General features: G+C 51.0%; 1 protein-coding gene across 1 annotated transcript in view; it reads left to right on the top strand.

Annotated features, from left to right (window-relative positions):
- clip1b (CAP-GLY domain containing linker protein 1b) overlaps positions 1-16,247 on the top strand; it is a 35,090-nt gene that overhangs the window by 14,690 nt on the left and 4,153 nt on the right. Inside the window, exons 14-17 of the mRNA XM_056431937.1 lie at positions 3,516-3,607; positions 5,548-5,593; positions 7,069-7,097; positions 8,776-9,034. Coding sequence (XP_056287912.1) covers positions 3,516-3,607; positions 5,548-5,593; positions 7,069-7,097; positions 8,776-9,034 — 426 coding nt within the window. The remainder of the gene's footprint in view (positions 1-3,515; positions 3,608-5,547; positions 5,594-7,068; positions 7,098-8,775; positions 9,035-16,247) is intronic.

The following is a 16,247-nucleotide window of genomic DNA, read 5'->3' as shown; positions in this document are numbered from 1 at the left end:
CCTGTAGAGATGCAGATTGCAGCCAATCACCTTCTGGCAGAGCGGATGACACGCTGCAGTCGGCCTTTGTCACTGGCAGTGGCAGCAGCAGCGTACCAGGTGGGGATGCAGGAGGAGAGGATGGACTCCATGATGCAGGTGGAGAAGTGCACCATCATTGTCTTTGGTTGAACTTCTTCAGCTGCCGCAGAAAGAACATCCTCTGTTGAGCTCTGTTGGTGAGGGAGCTGATGTTCAGCTGCCACTTGAGGTCCTGGGAGGTGATGGAGGTGATGGAGGTGATGGTGCCCAGGAAGCGGAAGGACTCTGCAGTGTCGACTGGGGAGTCCCTCCGGGTGATGGGGGGGGGGGGGTTCCTTCTGAAGTCTACGACCATCTCCACTGTCTTCAGAGCCTTGAGCTCCAGGTTGTTCTGCCCACAGCAGGTCACCAGATGATCCGTCTCCCACCTGTAGGCGGACTCGTCCCCCCAGAGATGAGCCCAATGAGGGTGGTGTCGTCCGTGAACTTCAGGATCTTGACGGACTGGTGACTGGAGGTGCAGCTGTTGGTCTACAGGAGGACAGTCGAGGGGAAAGAACCGGGGCCTGAGGGGAACCGGGCTTCTAGTCCTGGAGTCAGAGACGCTGCCTCCTGTCAGACAGGAAGTCGGTGATCCATCTGCAGGTGGGAGAGCTTGTCCTGCATCAGAGCCGGGATGATGGTGTTGAAGGCAGAGCTGAAGTCAACAAACAGGAGGAGTCCAGGTGCTGGAGGATGAAGGGCCATGTTGACCGCATCGTCTACAGACCTGTTGGCTCTGGAGGCAAACTGCAGGGGGTCCAGGAGAGGGTCAGTGATGGCTTTGAGGTGAACCAGCACCAGACGCTCAAATGCCTTCATCACCACAGAGGTCAGGACGGGTCTGGAGTCAGAGTCCAGTGACTTTAGTTTTTTTGGGGACGGGGATGATGGTGGAGGTCTTGAGGCAGGCTGGTACGTGGCACGTCTCCAGTGAGGTGATAAACATGTCTGTGAACACCGGAGATGATCAGCACAGTGCTTCAGGATGGATGGAGAGACAGAGTCTGGCCCGGCTGCTTTATGGGGTTCTGTCTCTGAAAAAGTCTGTTGACGTCTCTCAAAGATGGAGAGTCGTCACTGTGGAGGGGGGGGGGCTCTGAGGTGGGCAGTTGTGAGGCGCCGGCCTCTGCTGTGCCAGTGCAGTTGATGGGCTGGGGGGAGGTGTCACGGGGGAGGGTGTCAGGACTGCTCCATTGTCCATCAAAGCGACAGTAGAAGTCGTTCAAGCTGCTGGCCAGGCGTGAGTCGTGAGTGGAGTGGGGGGCTCCAGGCTTACAGTTGGTGATCAGCCTCAGCCCTTTCAGACAGAGGCAGAGTCGTTGGCTGAGAACTGGTGTTCAAGTTTTAAACATGCTTAGCATCTCTCACCTCCTTCCTAAACCGGTGTTTTGCCTCTACATATCCGTCTCTATTCCCACTCCTGAACGCCTCTTCCTTCTCCAGTCTCAGCTTCTTGAGTTCCACTGTGAACCAGGGTTTGTCATTGTTGTAACTCACCCTGGTGGTGATGGAACACAGCTGTCCTCACAGAAGCTGATGTAAGAAGTCACAGCCTCCGTGGTCCAAGCTGTCTGAAGCTCCTGAAACCTCCCAGTCTGCAGCCAAGCAGCCTGGAGATCCTCCACAGCCTCACTGGTCCACTGCTTTGAAGTCCTGACAACAGCTTTGCAGAGTTTAAGTTTCTGCCTGTATGCAGGAATCAGATGGACCATGACGTGGGTCCGTCCGAGTGCAGCGCGGGGGACGGCGTGGTAGGCTCTGCTTCCTGTGGTGGAGCAGTGATCCAGAATGTTCTCCTCTCTGCTCGGGCATTTCATAAACTGTTTGTATTTGGGGAGTTCGCGGGAGAGATTTCCCTTGTTAAAGTCGCCGAGGACAATAGCTAGGGAGTCCGGGTTGGTCCGTTTTCCACATAGTATCCGGTCGGCGTGCGTTGTGCCTCTTGCACGTTCGCTTGCGGTGGAATGTAAACACCAACCAGAATGAATGAGGCGAACTCGCGGGGGGAGGAGAAGGGTTTGCAATTGATGATCAAATATTCCAGATCAGGAGAACAGTGTTGTTGGATCGCTGTCACGTCGTTGCACCAGCCACAGTTAATATAGAAGCAGATTCCTCCACCTTTCGTCTTTCCGGAGAGTTCCGTGTGTCGGTCCGCTCTGAAAAGTTGGCAGCCAGCCAACTGCAGCGCAGAGTCTGGTACCGAGCCACACAGCCTCCGTGAAGCACAGGATGGAACACGTGTTGGGCAGGTGCTCAAACCCCAAAAAGGGCACCCAATGCCAAAAACATTCTGACAGAGTTGAAGCATAAGCAGCAATACACTGATGACGCTGTCCTTGACCTGCGTCTCCTCTGGCAGCATCAGACCACTATCTTACATGTTCTTTATGAATAAAGATGAATTATTATAGAGCAACAACAGTACAAGCGTTCTGATTGGCTAATGGGTCTTCATGCCAGCCACGTATTGCCCTCTCTACCTCTCCACCTCTATTCAATTCTATTCAAATAGCAATTCAGGGTTAAGTGTCTTGCTCAAGGACACATCGACTAGGGCGGGGATTGAACCTCCAACCCCCTGATTGAAAGACGGAGCTGCTGCCCTCTGACCCTCAGTTGTCTTCCTGCTGAGAGGAGGAGGCTCTTTATTCTGTTTATTCAAGCAACAAAAAGTCACAAATGTGTTTGTCTCTTTGAAACCTTCACGACTCCTCAGAGAAATCATGACGTGTGTCTGTGTGTGTATGTGTCTCTGTGTGTGTGTGTGTGTCTGTGTGTGTCTCTGTGTGTGTGTGTGTGTCTGTGTGTGTCTCTGTGTGTGTGTGTGTATGTGTCTCTGTGTGTGTATGTGTCTCTGTGTGTGTGTGTGTGTCTGTGTGTGTATGTGTCTCTGTGTGTGTCTGTGTGTGTCTCTGTGTGTGTGTCTGTGTGTGTGTGTGTGTGTCTCTGTGTGTGTGTGTGTGTCTCTGTGTGTGTGTGTGTCTGTGTGTGTGTGTGTGTGTCTGTGTGTGTGTGTCTCTGTGTGTGTGTCTCTGTGTGTGTGTGTCTGTGTCTCTGTGTGTGTGTGTGTGTCTCTGTGTGTGTGTGTGTGTGTGTGTGTGTGTGTGTGTGTGTCTCTGTGTGTGTGTCTGTGTGTGTGTGTGTGTGTGTGTGTCTGTGTGTCTGTGTGTGTGTGTGTCTGTGTGTCTGTGTGTGTGTGTGTCTCTGTGTGTGTGTGTGTGTGTCTGTGTGTGTGTGTGTCTCTGTGTCTGTGTGTGTGTGTGTCTCTGTGTGTCTCTGTGTGTGTGTGTGTGTCTCTGTGTGTGTGTCTCTGTGTCTGTGTGTGTGTGTGTGTGTGTGTGTGTGTGTGTGTGTGTGTGTGTGTGTGTGTGTGTGTGTGTGTGTGTGTGTCTCTGTGTGTGTGTCTCTGTGTGTGTGTGTGTGTGTGTGTGTGTGTGCTCCTCTTCCAGCTGGAGGCTTTAAGGCAGCAGAGCTCTCTCCACCAGGAGCAGCTCCGTCTGCTGGAGGAGAGGAGACGCTCAGAAGACCTCTGCAAGGAGATGTGAGTACTGGTGATGTCATGGCTGTGTTGGCATGACAACATATTAATTAACATCTTAATTGCCGGCAGAACCCTGACGGGTCCAGGTAAAAATACTCTGTGAGTGTGTGTGAGAGTGTGTGTGTGTGTGTGTTTACATCATCCTGCCTCCGGATGGATTTGATTGGCTAATGGTCGACATGCGTAGTGTCCTGAAGGAGCAGCTGCTTCAGAAGTCTGCATGGGGAGCAATCTGTCCTCCATCCTCCCTCCATCCTCCCTCTGTCTGCCGTGGTTATGTCACCGCTCCGTCTCTCCTCCGAGAACTGCCTGGCTCCAACATGGCGGCGGGCCTCCCTATGACATCAGAGTGTGTGTGTGTGTGTGCGTGCGCGCGCATGTGTGTGTGTGAGTGTGTGTATATAAATATATATATATATAAATGTATTTATATATATATTTATATAAATACATTTATTCATATATATTTATATAGATAAATGTATTTATTTATATATATAAATAAATGTATTTATATATATATATATTTATATAAATACATGTATTTATATAGATAAATGTATTTATTTATATATATAAATAAATGTTTTTATATATATATATTTAATAAATGTATTTATATATATATTTAAAAATAAATACATGTATTTATATATATAAATACATTTATTTATTTATAAATAAATAAATACAGTTATTTATATATATATATATAAATACATGTATTTATTTTCCTCTGGGGACCAATCACAAACAACTACAATTATTACTTTTCTTCTGTGTGTTTTGGTGCATAAATTAAATTCATAGCACAACTCCAGTAGTCTTTACTAAATGATCTTTAGCGTGTTTCCTCTGCGTGTCTTTAGCGTGTTTCCTCTGCGTGTGTTTAGCATGTTTCCTCTGCGTGTCTTTAGCGTGTTTCCTCTGCGTGTCTTCTCTGTGTGTCTTTAGCGTGTTTCCTCTGCGTGTCTTCTCTGTGTGTCTTTAGCGTGTTTCCTCTGCGTGTCTTTAGCGTGTTTCCTCTGTGTGTCTTTAGCGTGTTTCCTCTGCGTGTCTTTAGTGTGTTTCCTCTGCGTGTCTTTAGTGTGTTTCCTCTGCGTGTCTTTAGCGTGTTTCCTCTGCGTGTCTTTAGCGTGTTTCCTCTGCGTGTCTTTAGCGTGTTTCCTCTGCGTGTCTTTAGTGTGTTTCCTCTGCGTGTCTTTAGCGTGTTTCCTCTGCGTGTCTTTAGTGTGTTTCCTCTGCGTGTCTTTAGCGTGTTTCCTCTGCGTGTCTTCTCTGTGTGTCTTTAGCGTGTTTCCTCTGCGTGTCTTTAGTGTGTTTCCTCTGCGTGTCTTTAGCGTGTTTCCTCTGCGTGTCTTTAGCGTGTTTCCTCTGCGTGTCTTTAGCGTGTTTCCTCTGCGTGTCTTTAGCGTGTTTCCTCTGCGTGTCTTTAGCGTGTTTCTTCTGCGTGTCTTTAGCGTGTTTCCTCTGCGTGTCACACGCCTCATGCAGCAGACGCTCATGACCTCATTTCATTCTCCACGCTCGGTTCCAGCATCCAAAAATATCCAGATTCATAAATTCTCAGACGTCCTCTGGCTCTCCCTGCTGCTCCTCCTCCTCCTCCTCCTGCTCCTCCTCCTGCTCCTCCTCCTGCTCCTCCTCCTGCTCCTTCTCCTCCTGCAGTGACATCCTCCTCTGAGGTCTGAAGAGGATCAATAAACCCGTCTGTGTGTGAAAGGGTTAAACCGTAGAGCGGCCAGTCAGGAGGGGGAGAGGAGAGACTGAGAGTCCTTCATCTGGATCAGAGCCTCATGCCAAGGGGGTTAAACATGTGTGTCTCTCTCTCCCCTCTCTCTCTCTCTGTCTCTGTCTCTTTACCTCTCTCTGTCTCTCTACCTCTCTCTGTCTCTCTACCTCTGTCTGTCTCTCTCTCTGTCTCTCTGTCTCTCTCTCAGTGAGGAGCTGAAGCTGGCCTCCCAGACGTCTCTGCATCTTGAGGAGGTACTGGCCCTTTAAATATATATATATATTTATATATATAAATATATTTATATATATTGTTATCAGAATCAGAATCAGAAACAGGTTTATTGCCAAGAATGTTTTCACAAACGAGGAATTTTCTTTGGCGGAAGGTGCAAGATTCGCGCACCAAGACACCGGCGCCTGCCCATGGGCGCCATCTTGGAAAGGTGGATGAAAGATTACAGCATAACATGAGGAAGAGAGGCGAGAAAGAAAAAGCAACCCCGACTATGCCCTAGAGGGGTACAGAAAAGGAGCAGGAGGAAGAAAAACACCATTGCACATAAGCACATACATCTTAGACATGACTTGCAACAGTAGGAAGGGGAGGGAGGTAAAAAGACTGGGCGATAGCCCGTCATTGGGGCAGAAGGTAACCAGCACCGACAAGCAGCCAGCCCGGTCCTCGCCACGCGTCGGACACAGACCCGTCCTGTCACCCTGGGGGCAAAGCAGGCGTGGGGACGGGGGGTGGGGTGATTGCATATCAGTGTGTTGAAGTTCGTGTGTGAGTGGCCTGTGTCGTCCTCCCCAGTCCACAACAGACAAAGTTCCCAGACCGCAAGATGGTCGTTGCCATGGAGATAGCCTTGAAGGGTCCTGGGAGAAAACAACCACAGGTGTCTGTGGATAGGGGAAGGAATGAGAGAGTCTCGCTTCAGTGATCTTCGGGAGTTGTCCAGTCACGGCCTTGGCCAAAGCCCGGTAGAGGGAGCCAAAGCATAAGATTGGGATTGTTTGGTCTTCCAGTAGCTGCATTTCAATTTTGCGCAACTACTATTCCTCCATTTTCCTCCCATTTCCCAATAGGATTTCAAATCGATCCAATTTCATTTGCAGAGCCATCAGCTTCTCCACGATGTTGTCATTCTGACGGTTTAATGCCAAAGTCTGAGTGCCAACAACTCTGCCCAACGCCAATCTGCGTCGGGCAGCCTTAGGGGGCTTTTAACGGCTGTCACCGTTTCCTTAATTTTCCGATAAGCCAGGGCAGCGCCAACTCCAATCAGCAGAAATCCTGTAATCAAAGTTCCGAATAGGTAGATGTCTTCACGCCTCCACGGAAAGGGCTGCTAGGCACAAGACACGCCACTTCCCCACGCGTCCATCGTGTAACCAGCAACCCACGCCCCGCAGGACAGGCAGGTTCCCCGAACCCGAGCTTCGTCGAGAAGACGGTGTCAATGCGTTTAAGGACCAGTTGATTCGCCCATGGTTTTTAGTTCGAAGAGCGATGCGGAGAGAGTCTCTCAAGTATAGAGACAGACAAGACATGACGAGAGAAGCCAAGCAGGGAGGAAGGTCATGGGGAGGAGGGGGAGAGAAAAATGCGACCGCCTTCGGAGAGAGCCAAATCCAAGTCCAAGTTATATAAACGACTTCCTGCTAGAAGTCAGGATTAGTAAAGTCTGACTTTATCTTCTCTTTCTTCTTCATCTGTTTCCTCTCAGCAGCTCGAGAGGCCGGACCTGAAGACCAGGTGAGGCCATGTCCTCCATGTCGTCCTCCATGATTACATCATGACATCATTACATCATGGCATCATGGCATCATTACATCATGGCATCATTACACCATGACATCATGACACCATTACATCATGACACCATGGCATCATTACATCATGGCATCATTACACCATGACATCATGGTATCATGACATGGCATCATGACACCATTACATCATGGCATCATTACACCATGACATCATTACACCATGGCATCATGACACCATTACATCATGGCATCATGACACCATGGCATCATTACATTATGACACCATGGCATCATTACACCATGACATCATTACACCATGGCATCATGACACCATTACATCATGGCATCATGACACCATTACATCATGGCATCATTACATCATGGCATCATTACACCATGGCATCATGACATGACACCATGGCATCATTACATCATGGCATCATTACATGGCATCATGACACCATGGCATCATTACATCATGGCATGATATTATGACATCATGGCATCATTACATCATGGCATCATTACATCATGACATCATTACATCATGACATCATTACATCATGACATCATTACATCATGACATCATTACATCATGGCATCATGACATCATTACATCATGGCATCATGACATGACACCATGGCATCATTACATGGCATCATGACACCATGGCATCATGGCATCATTACATGGCATCATGACACCATGGCATCATTACATCATGGCATGATATTATGACATCATGGCATCATTACATCATGGCATCATGACATCATTACATCATGGCATCATTACACCATGGCATCATGACATGACACCATGGCATCATTACATCATGGCATCATTACATGGCATCATGACACCATGGCATCATAACATGACACCATGGCATCATGGCATCATTACATCATGGCATCATGACATGGCATCATTACATCATGGCATCATGACATGGCATCATTACATCATGGCATCATGACATCATGGCATCATTACATCATGACTTCATGGCATCATGACATCATTACATCATGGCATCATGACATGGCATCATTACATCATGGCATCATTACATGGCATCATTACATCATGACACCATGGCATCATGACACCATGGCATCATGACACCATGGCATCATGGCATCATTACATCATGGCATCATTACATGGCATCATTACATCATGGCTTCATGACATCATGACACCATTACATCATGGCATCATGGCATCATTACATCATGACTTCATGGCATCATGACATCATTACATGGCATCATTACATCATGGCATCATTACATCATTACATCATGGCATCATCACATGGCATCATTACATCATGGCATCATGACACCATGACATCAGTGTAAATTTTCTACCTGTGAGGCGAGACTACTGACTACTTGGATCCTGCTAAGTATCTTCTTTAAATTAGTTTATCTGCTGAGTTGCTGTTGTATTTGTTGTTTAGAGCTGCTGGATTGTTGGTCTGTACTGTTTTAGGATTTGTTTTGGTAGAGAGGTGTGTCCTGATTACTGACACCTGCATCTTCACTGATTGGACGAGCGCTCATCACCTGGTTTCAATTGAGTGTCATTTGAATAACAACGAGCAAGGGGTGGTGTCAACGCGGCTGGAGTCCCCCAAACTTTGGGCCCAAAGGATGGGTCTTCCGGGTGGGAGGCAAACCAAAAGGGGCCCCGGAGTCCCGTTTGGGGCAAAACTGGAGGCCTGGGTCCCCTTGGGGCAGACTAGGACCAAAACGGGTGGGAAAAACAAAGACTGGAGTCCCTTGGAGCAGACTGGGGGCGACAAGGAGCCCTTGGAGTCCTGGAGGCAAAAACTGGAGCCCGGAGTCCTGGGGCAAAAACTGGAGCCCGTGGAGTCCGGAGGCAAAAACTGGAGCCCTTGGGTCCTGGAGGCAAAAACTGGAGCCCTTGGAGTCGATCAAAAAGAATAGGGTCTTCCTAGTCGAACTAACAAAAACATAGGATCTTCCCCCAGGCGGAAAACCCCCGGGAGGACAAAGACAAGGGGGCTTTGGAGTCGTAGGCAAAGCAAGGGTTTCCTTTGGAATGGAGGCAAAAACGGGCTTTGGGTTACAGACTGGAAAAAGGGCCAAAAACAAAGGGTCTTCCGTTTCCTAGGCAAAAAAAGGGGCTTTGTTTGGGTGAGCTAGGACAAAACATGGGTTTCCTTTATCACAAACAAAGACTTTGGGGTTTTGTGGGGAAAATAGGAAAAATGGGGCCCCCTTTTTTTTGGAGTCGGGGCTGGGGAACCCGAAAGGGCTTCCTTGGGGAAACCCCCAGCAAAAGATGGATTTTTCCATTCTTTCCCTTTACCCCCCCAATTTTTAAAGGGGCCCCCCAACCGGCCCTATCTTCCTAATCCTTGGCTCTTCCTTCCGAAAAAAATTCCCCTCCTTCCTCCCGTTTCTACACCCACCCTTTCCGGGGGCCCCCATTTTTCCCCAACCCATTTCCCCCCCCCTTTTCCTCTCCTTGTTCCCCTCACGGCCCCCTTTTTTGAGCAAACCGCCCCCCCGGCCTCTCTGCCCCCCCTTTTCCCCCGGGACCCTCCCCGGGGTGGACTTTTCTCCCCACCCCCAAAACAAAAAAGGGCCCCCCTACCCTTTCCCTTCCCCCTTTCCCACTGACCCCTTTTTCCTGTTTTCTCTCCCCCCTTTCTTTAAACCCAAACCCCCGACCCCCTGTCCCTCCACCCCGCCCCCTTTGGGGGGCCCCCCACTCCCCAAGGGTTTTTCAACCCCTCCCCTTCCCCCTTTCCCCCTTATCCCCCCCTTTCCCCCCTTCTTCCTCCCCTTTCCCCCCGCCCCACCCACCAGTTTTGGGACCCCCTTACAAACCCCCCCTTTTCCCCTTGACCCCCCCTTTTCCGTCTCCCTTTCTCCCCAAACTTTCTCCTCCCCCTGACCCCCCCCCTTTCCTTTCCCCCCCTTTTCCCCTTTTTTTAAAAAAAAGCTCCCTCCCTTTTCTTTTCCCCCCCCCCAAAAAACCCCCTTCCAAAAACCCCTCCCCCCCCTGGCCCACCCCTCCCCCCTCTCCCCTTCCTTTTCCCTCTTTTAAAAATCCCCCCCGGGCCCCCCCCCCCGCCCTTTTTTCTTAAAAAAATGCCTCCGCCCCCCCCCTTACCCACCTTCTTACCCCCCTCCCCCCCCATCCCTTTTTTTGGGTCCCCCCCGGGCCATCCCCACCCCGGCGGCCCTCCTCTGCCTTTCCTTTACCTCTAACTCTCTCCTCTCTGTCCTTTCCTTCACTCTGCTAGAGCACCTCCTCCTCTTCCTTATCCTTCACCTTCTGAGCATTTTTCCTTACCCAGACATCCCCCCCTTTGCGGATCCCCCCTCCTCGCCTTTCCTTCAAACCCCCGCATTTACCGTAACCCCAAAATCCTGATCCTTTCTTTAAATGGGTCCAGGCCGCCTGGGGTTTTTTTTTTCCTCCCCCCCACTTTGGGGGGCGGGGGTCTGGTCTTTCCCTTTCCTCTCACTGGGGGCCCGGCTCCCCTGGGTCCCTCCTCTTCCCCTCACTTGGGGTCCCCAAGGCTCCCTCCTGGGTCCCTCCTCTTCCTCTCACTTGGGGGGCCCCCGGTCCTCCTTCCCTCCTTTTTCCTTGGGGGGCCCCGGTCCTCCTTCCCTCCTTTTTCCTAGGGGGGCCCCGGCCCCCCTTCCCTCCTTTTCCCCAGGGGGCCTCGGTCCCCCTTCCCTCCTTTCCTCCCTTGGGGGCCTCCTCCTCCTGGGTCCCCCCCTTTTCCCTTCCTTGGGTCCCCCCTCCTCCTGGGTCCCCCCTCTTTCCCCTTTCCTTTTCCTCAATTCCCCCCTTCTTCCCTCCAGGGGTTCCTCAAGGGTGTTGGGCCCCCCTTCCTCTCCTTTTCCCAACCCCCCTTTGGGCCCCTCTCTTTCTGAAAAATTTTCTCGTTTTATTTTTTCTGGGTTTTCCCCCCAACACTGAAACCCAAATACTTCCGTTTTCCCCCATCCGAAACACTCCCAACTTTTGTTGCCACCTCTCAGGGATTTTGTACCCCCTGAAGTCAACCCTCGACCCCACATTTCCCTTAGGAAAAATCCCCAACCCCTGCCCGACACCCCCCACCCCGGTTTTCCCCCCCCCGAGCCAGGCCCCGGGGTGCCAGCGTCAACCCCCCCGGGCCCCATCACTTGGGCACGCTTTCCCGGGCTGTCACCTAGGGAAACCCCCTCTTCTTCTCAGAAGGGGGCACGGTTTTCCCGGCCCCCTTTTCCCCCCCCATTTTTCCCCTTCTCTCAATTCCGGTGGCACCCGCTAACCCCCGCCCCGACTCTCCGAATGACGCGGGCTTACCTCCCGAAATTCACCCACACCCCCGCCCTCCGCCCCATGGTTACCGGGGGACGCATCCCTTCAAAAACTGGGTTTTTGGGCCGTCTCTGGGACGGGCCCCCCTACATCCGGGGAAGAAGCCCCCCCTCCGCCGGAACGAACTCTTTTCCGCACCCCGATAACACTTCATCCCGTGGCTGTTTTCCCCCAGTGGTGGGGTCCCCCCCCGAATGGGGAAAGGGGCTCCTTTTTTCCGTATTTATTAAAAACCGTTTGATTAGTGGCCTATGGCATTATTTTTGTTTTTGGTTTATGGTTAGGGAATGTTCTTCCTTGCTTTTGCTTTGGGTTTTTCCAGGGAAATGACTTATTTAATCCGGGTAAAATTTTGCAAATGCATTAAAATGTAAATGGCCTGGGTATGCTGGGTTTCATCGGATTGAAGTTTAAATCTCATGACATTTTCATCAGCATTAATGACAATGGGACATTCCCAAATTTTGGGTTGGCCCCCGCTGGGCTCGGTTACTCCCGGATTTTTTTAAAAGTTTGCCCCTTTTGCACAGATCTTGGTGCAACCAAAGTCATGTACATACCCCAAGTCGTTCTGTTCCCCGGACCTGGGTACCTAATGCTCATGTGTCGACCACTGGGGAGTTTACAGCAGTCACCGTAACTGCTGTGTACATTCCCCTCAAGCTAACACGGACATAGCGCTGAAGGAACTCTACGGGCGATCAGCGAGCAGGGTCGGCACACCCGAGGCTGCTTTCATTGTGGGGGGACTTCAACAAAGCGAACCTGAAGAAAGTTCTCCAAGTTCTACCAACACAAAAAAAGCAACACGGGGGGGCTTTCCCCCACTCCCTTTCCGGGATGGATACAAAGCCCTCCTCCGCCCACCGTGGGCAAATCGGACCACCGCCCATCCAACTACTCCCGCCTACAGGCAGAAAGCAGCAACCAATCGCTGTAAAGGGAAGTGAAACGCTGGTCGGACCAATGGGGTCTATGCTACAGGACTGTTTTAAAGGGCGGACTGGGATTGTTCAGGGTCCCCGGGACAACAACGCCAGTGATCGCGTCCTCAGTCCCCGGGTTCATCAAAAATGCATAGATGCGTTGTTCCTACCAAGTCGGTTGGTTTATCCCAACCAGAAACCGTGGATAAAGGGCCCGGGGGCTGCACCCGCGGGGTAACCCCTTTTGACCCCGGGAATATGGCGGAATACAAAAGAGCCCGCCGACCTCCGTAAGACCATCGGCTCTGCCAGCGGGAGTTCAGGAACAAGGTGGGGGAAAAAGCTCAAGAGCCATGACGTGAGAGGTGTGTGGAAGGGCTACAGACAATCACGGACTTCAGGGGGAGAACCAGGGGTGAAGAGAACCCTCTACCTCCCTCCCAGGCGAGCTAAATACATTCTTTGCTCGGTTCGCGTAAACGGCAGCCCGCAAGGCAGGGGCCCCGGGGAACCAGCCTGCTGATCATCTCAGAGGCTGGCGGCGGGGCCTTCAAGCGGGTGGACATCCGGGCGGCAGGCCCCGACCACACCCCGGGCGCCTCAGGCATGTGCAGACCAGTTGGCAGGAGCCCCAGACATCTTCAACCTCCCTGTCCCAGGCTGTTGTTCCTGAGAGCTTCAAGATGCCCACCATTGTGCCTGTCCCCAAACACCCCAAGGTAACCTGCCTGAATGACTGGAGACCCGTAGCCCTCACCTCGATTGTCAGTAAATGCTTGAGAGGTTGGTCAAGGACTTCATATGTCGCATGTTGCGTGCCACGCTCCACGCATGGCAATTTTCATATCGTCAAAACAGGTCCACCCGCGAATTGCCATGGCACTTCCCCCGCCCTTTCCCACCTGGAGGAGGAACTGTTTGTGCGAATGCTGGTTGTGGACTACAGCTCAGCGTTTAACACTATTGTTCCCGCCAAGCTCGACACCAAGCTCAGAGGTTGGCCTGCACTCTACCATGTGCAGCTGGATACTGGACTTCCTGTCGGGCCCGCCAGGTGGTGAGGATGGGGGTACCACCTCAGAGCCGCTGACCCCCAACAGGGGGCCCCTCAGGGATGCGTGTTGAGCCCCCTTTTTACTCCTGTACACCCCGACTGCACCCCTGCACAGCTCCCAAAGCATCATCAAGTTTGCTGACGACACAACAGTGTTGGGGCTGATCACCCAAAGCGAGACAGCCTACAGGGAGGAGGTTGGATCACTGGTACAGTGGTGCCAGGAGAACAGCCTCGCCTCAACGCCCAAAAAGACCAAGGGCTGATCGTGGACTACAGGAAGCGGAGAGGGGGCACACCCCATCTCCATAGCGGAGTTGCAGTAGAGGTCAGCAGCTTCAAGTTCCCCGGCACATCTCCGAGGACCTCACATGGACCACGACACCACTCACGTGGTGAAAAGGGCCCCCCAACGCCTGTATTTCCTTAGGCGACTGAGGAAATTCAACATGGCCCCCCCATCCTCAGAACATTCTACACCAGTACCATCGGGGTGTTCTGACAGGTTGCATCACCGCCCGGTCGGGGAAATGCACCGCCCTGGGCGAGGGCACTACAGAGGGGGGTGGGCGGCACAGTACATCGTTGAGGTGAGCTTCCTCCATCCGGGACATATACACCAAGCGGTGGGGGCCGGGGCCAAAACGGATGATAAAAGACAATAACCCCCCCGCCCCCTGTTCACCCTTCTCCCGTCAGGCAGGCGATACCGCGTATCAAGCCCCCAAAACAACTGGGGGACAGCTTCTTCAGTCAGGCCATCAGGCTGCTGAACAAAGGGCTGAGACCCCCATTAACACTAACACCCGAACATATTCTGTGAATATCTATGGCCATGGTGTATATTTTATTACATTGTTTATATATATATATTGTATATATATATTGTATGTTTTACATATATATATATATATAGTCTCAAAAAATGTATATTTTATTACATTGTTTTATATATATATATTGTCATGATGTATATTCTATTACATTGTTTTTATATATATTGTTTATTTTTTCTTTTTTTTTGTGGATATTGTATAGTTTATTCTCATTCTTATTCTTTTTTTGGGCTGCTAATGCTGTCGGGTGTCTTGCACATAAGAATTTCACAACCGATTATACTTTTTAAAAAACAAAAAAACTAAAATTAAAACCCAAAAACAACCCCCTACAACCCACATTACACAACCCCCCATAAAAACCCCCAAAAACCACATCCCCTACACATACACCAACCCACAACAATACCACATAACATAACACAACACCATCACATTAAAAAACCCCTCCTACCACACTACAACATCAAACCCCCCTCACCAAAATCCCCCATACCCAACCCCCAACACATCTCAACAATACCTCAAACCCCCCACCCCCTTCCCCTCCCCCCAAATTAACCCAAACCACAACCCTAACCACACAACCAAACCTAACCCTCCCCCAAACTACCCACCCCCCCCCATCCCAAAACCAAAACCACCCAACCCCAAACCCCCCCCTCCTCCCCTAAACCCCCTCCCCTAAACCCCCCTCCCCATCCACCCAAACAACCCTCACCCTCTCCCCCCAAACAACTCCCAACCCCCTCCCCCCCCTACAACTCATAACCCCAAAACACACTCCCCCATAAACCAACCCCCCTCTAACCCTCCCAACACAACCATACCCCTCCCCCCCCAAAAAACCCCTCAAAACCCCAAAAAATTAACATAAACCACCACCTCCCTCACACACACACCACACACTCCACACACACACACTCACACACTCCTCACTTCTACACACACACACACACACTCACTCTCTCACACACTCACTCACACACACTCACTCACACACACTCACACACACACACTCACACACACACTCTCTCACACACTCACACTCTCACACCTCACACACGCCTACACACACACTCACACACACTCTCACACACACACCTCCACTCACACACACACACACACTCACACACCTCACACTCCACCTCACACCCTCACACACACACACTCACACACCACACACACCTCACACACACACACCTCACACACACCTCTCACACACACCTCACACTTACACACACACACACTGTCACTCCTCACACACACACTCACACACACCCCACACACTCACACTCCTCATACACACACTCACACACACACTCACACACACACTCACACACCTACACACACACACACACTCACACTCACACCTACACACACTCACACCACCTCACACACACACACACACACTCACACACGCTCCACTCACACACTCACACACTCCACACACACACTCTCACACACACCTCACACTCTCACACTCCACTCCTTCACACACACTCTCTCACACACACACTCACACATACACACACTCACACACACACACTCTCACACACACTCACACACATCACACACACACCACACACACACTCCACACACACCTCCACACACACACACACCTCACACACATACACACACACTCACACACTCACACACATCACACACACTCACACTCATGCACACACACTCACACCACACACCACACACACTCCACACACCTCACACACACACTCACACTCTCCTTGCCACACCTCACACACCTCACACACACACACTTCCACTCCATACACACACCTCACACACACGTCACACACACACTCCACCATGCACACACTCACCTCCACACACACTGCCTCACACACACACTCTCTCACACACTCACTCCTCACACACATCATCACACTCACTCACAACACTCTCACACCTCACACACACTCACACACACACACACACA

This window comes from Pseudoliparis swirei, chromosome 15, assembly GCF_029220125.1.
Source record: "Pseudoliparis swirei isolate HS2019 ecotype Mariana Trench chromosome 15, NWPU_hadal_v1, whole genome shotgun sequence".
Classification (NCBI taxonomy): domain Eukaryota; kingdom Metazoa; phylum Chordata; class Actinopteri; order Perciformes; family Liparidae; genus Pseudoliparis; species Pseudoliparis swirei.
Note: the sequence above shows the minus strand (reverse complement) of the source record. Positions and strands in the feature narration are given on the sequence as shown.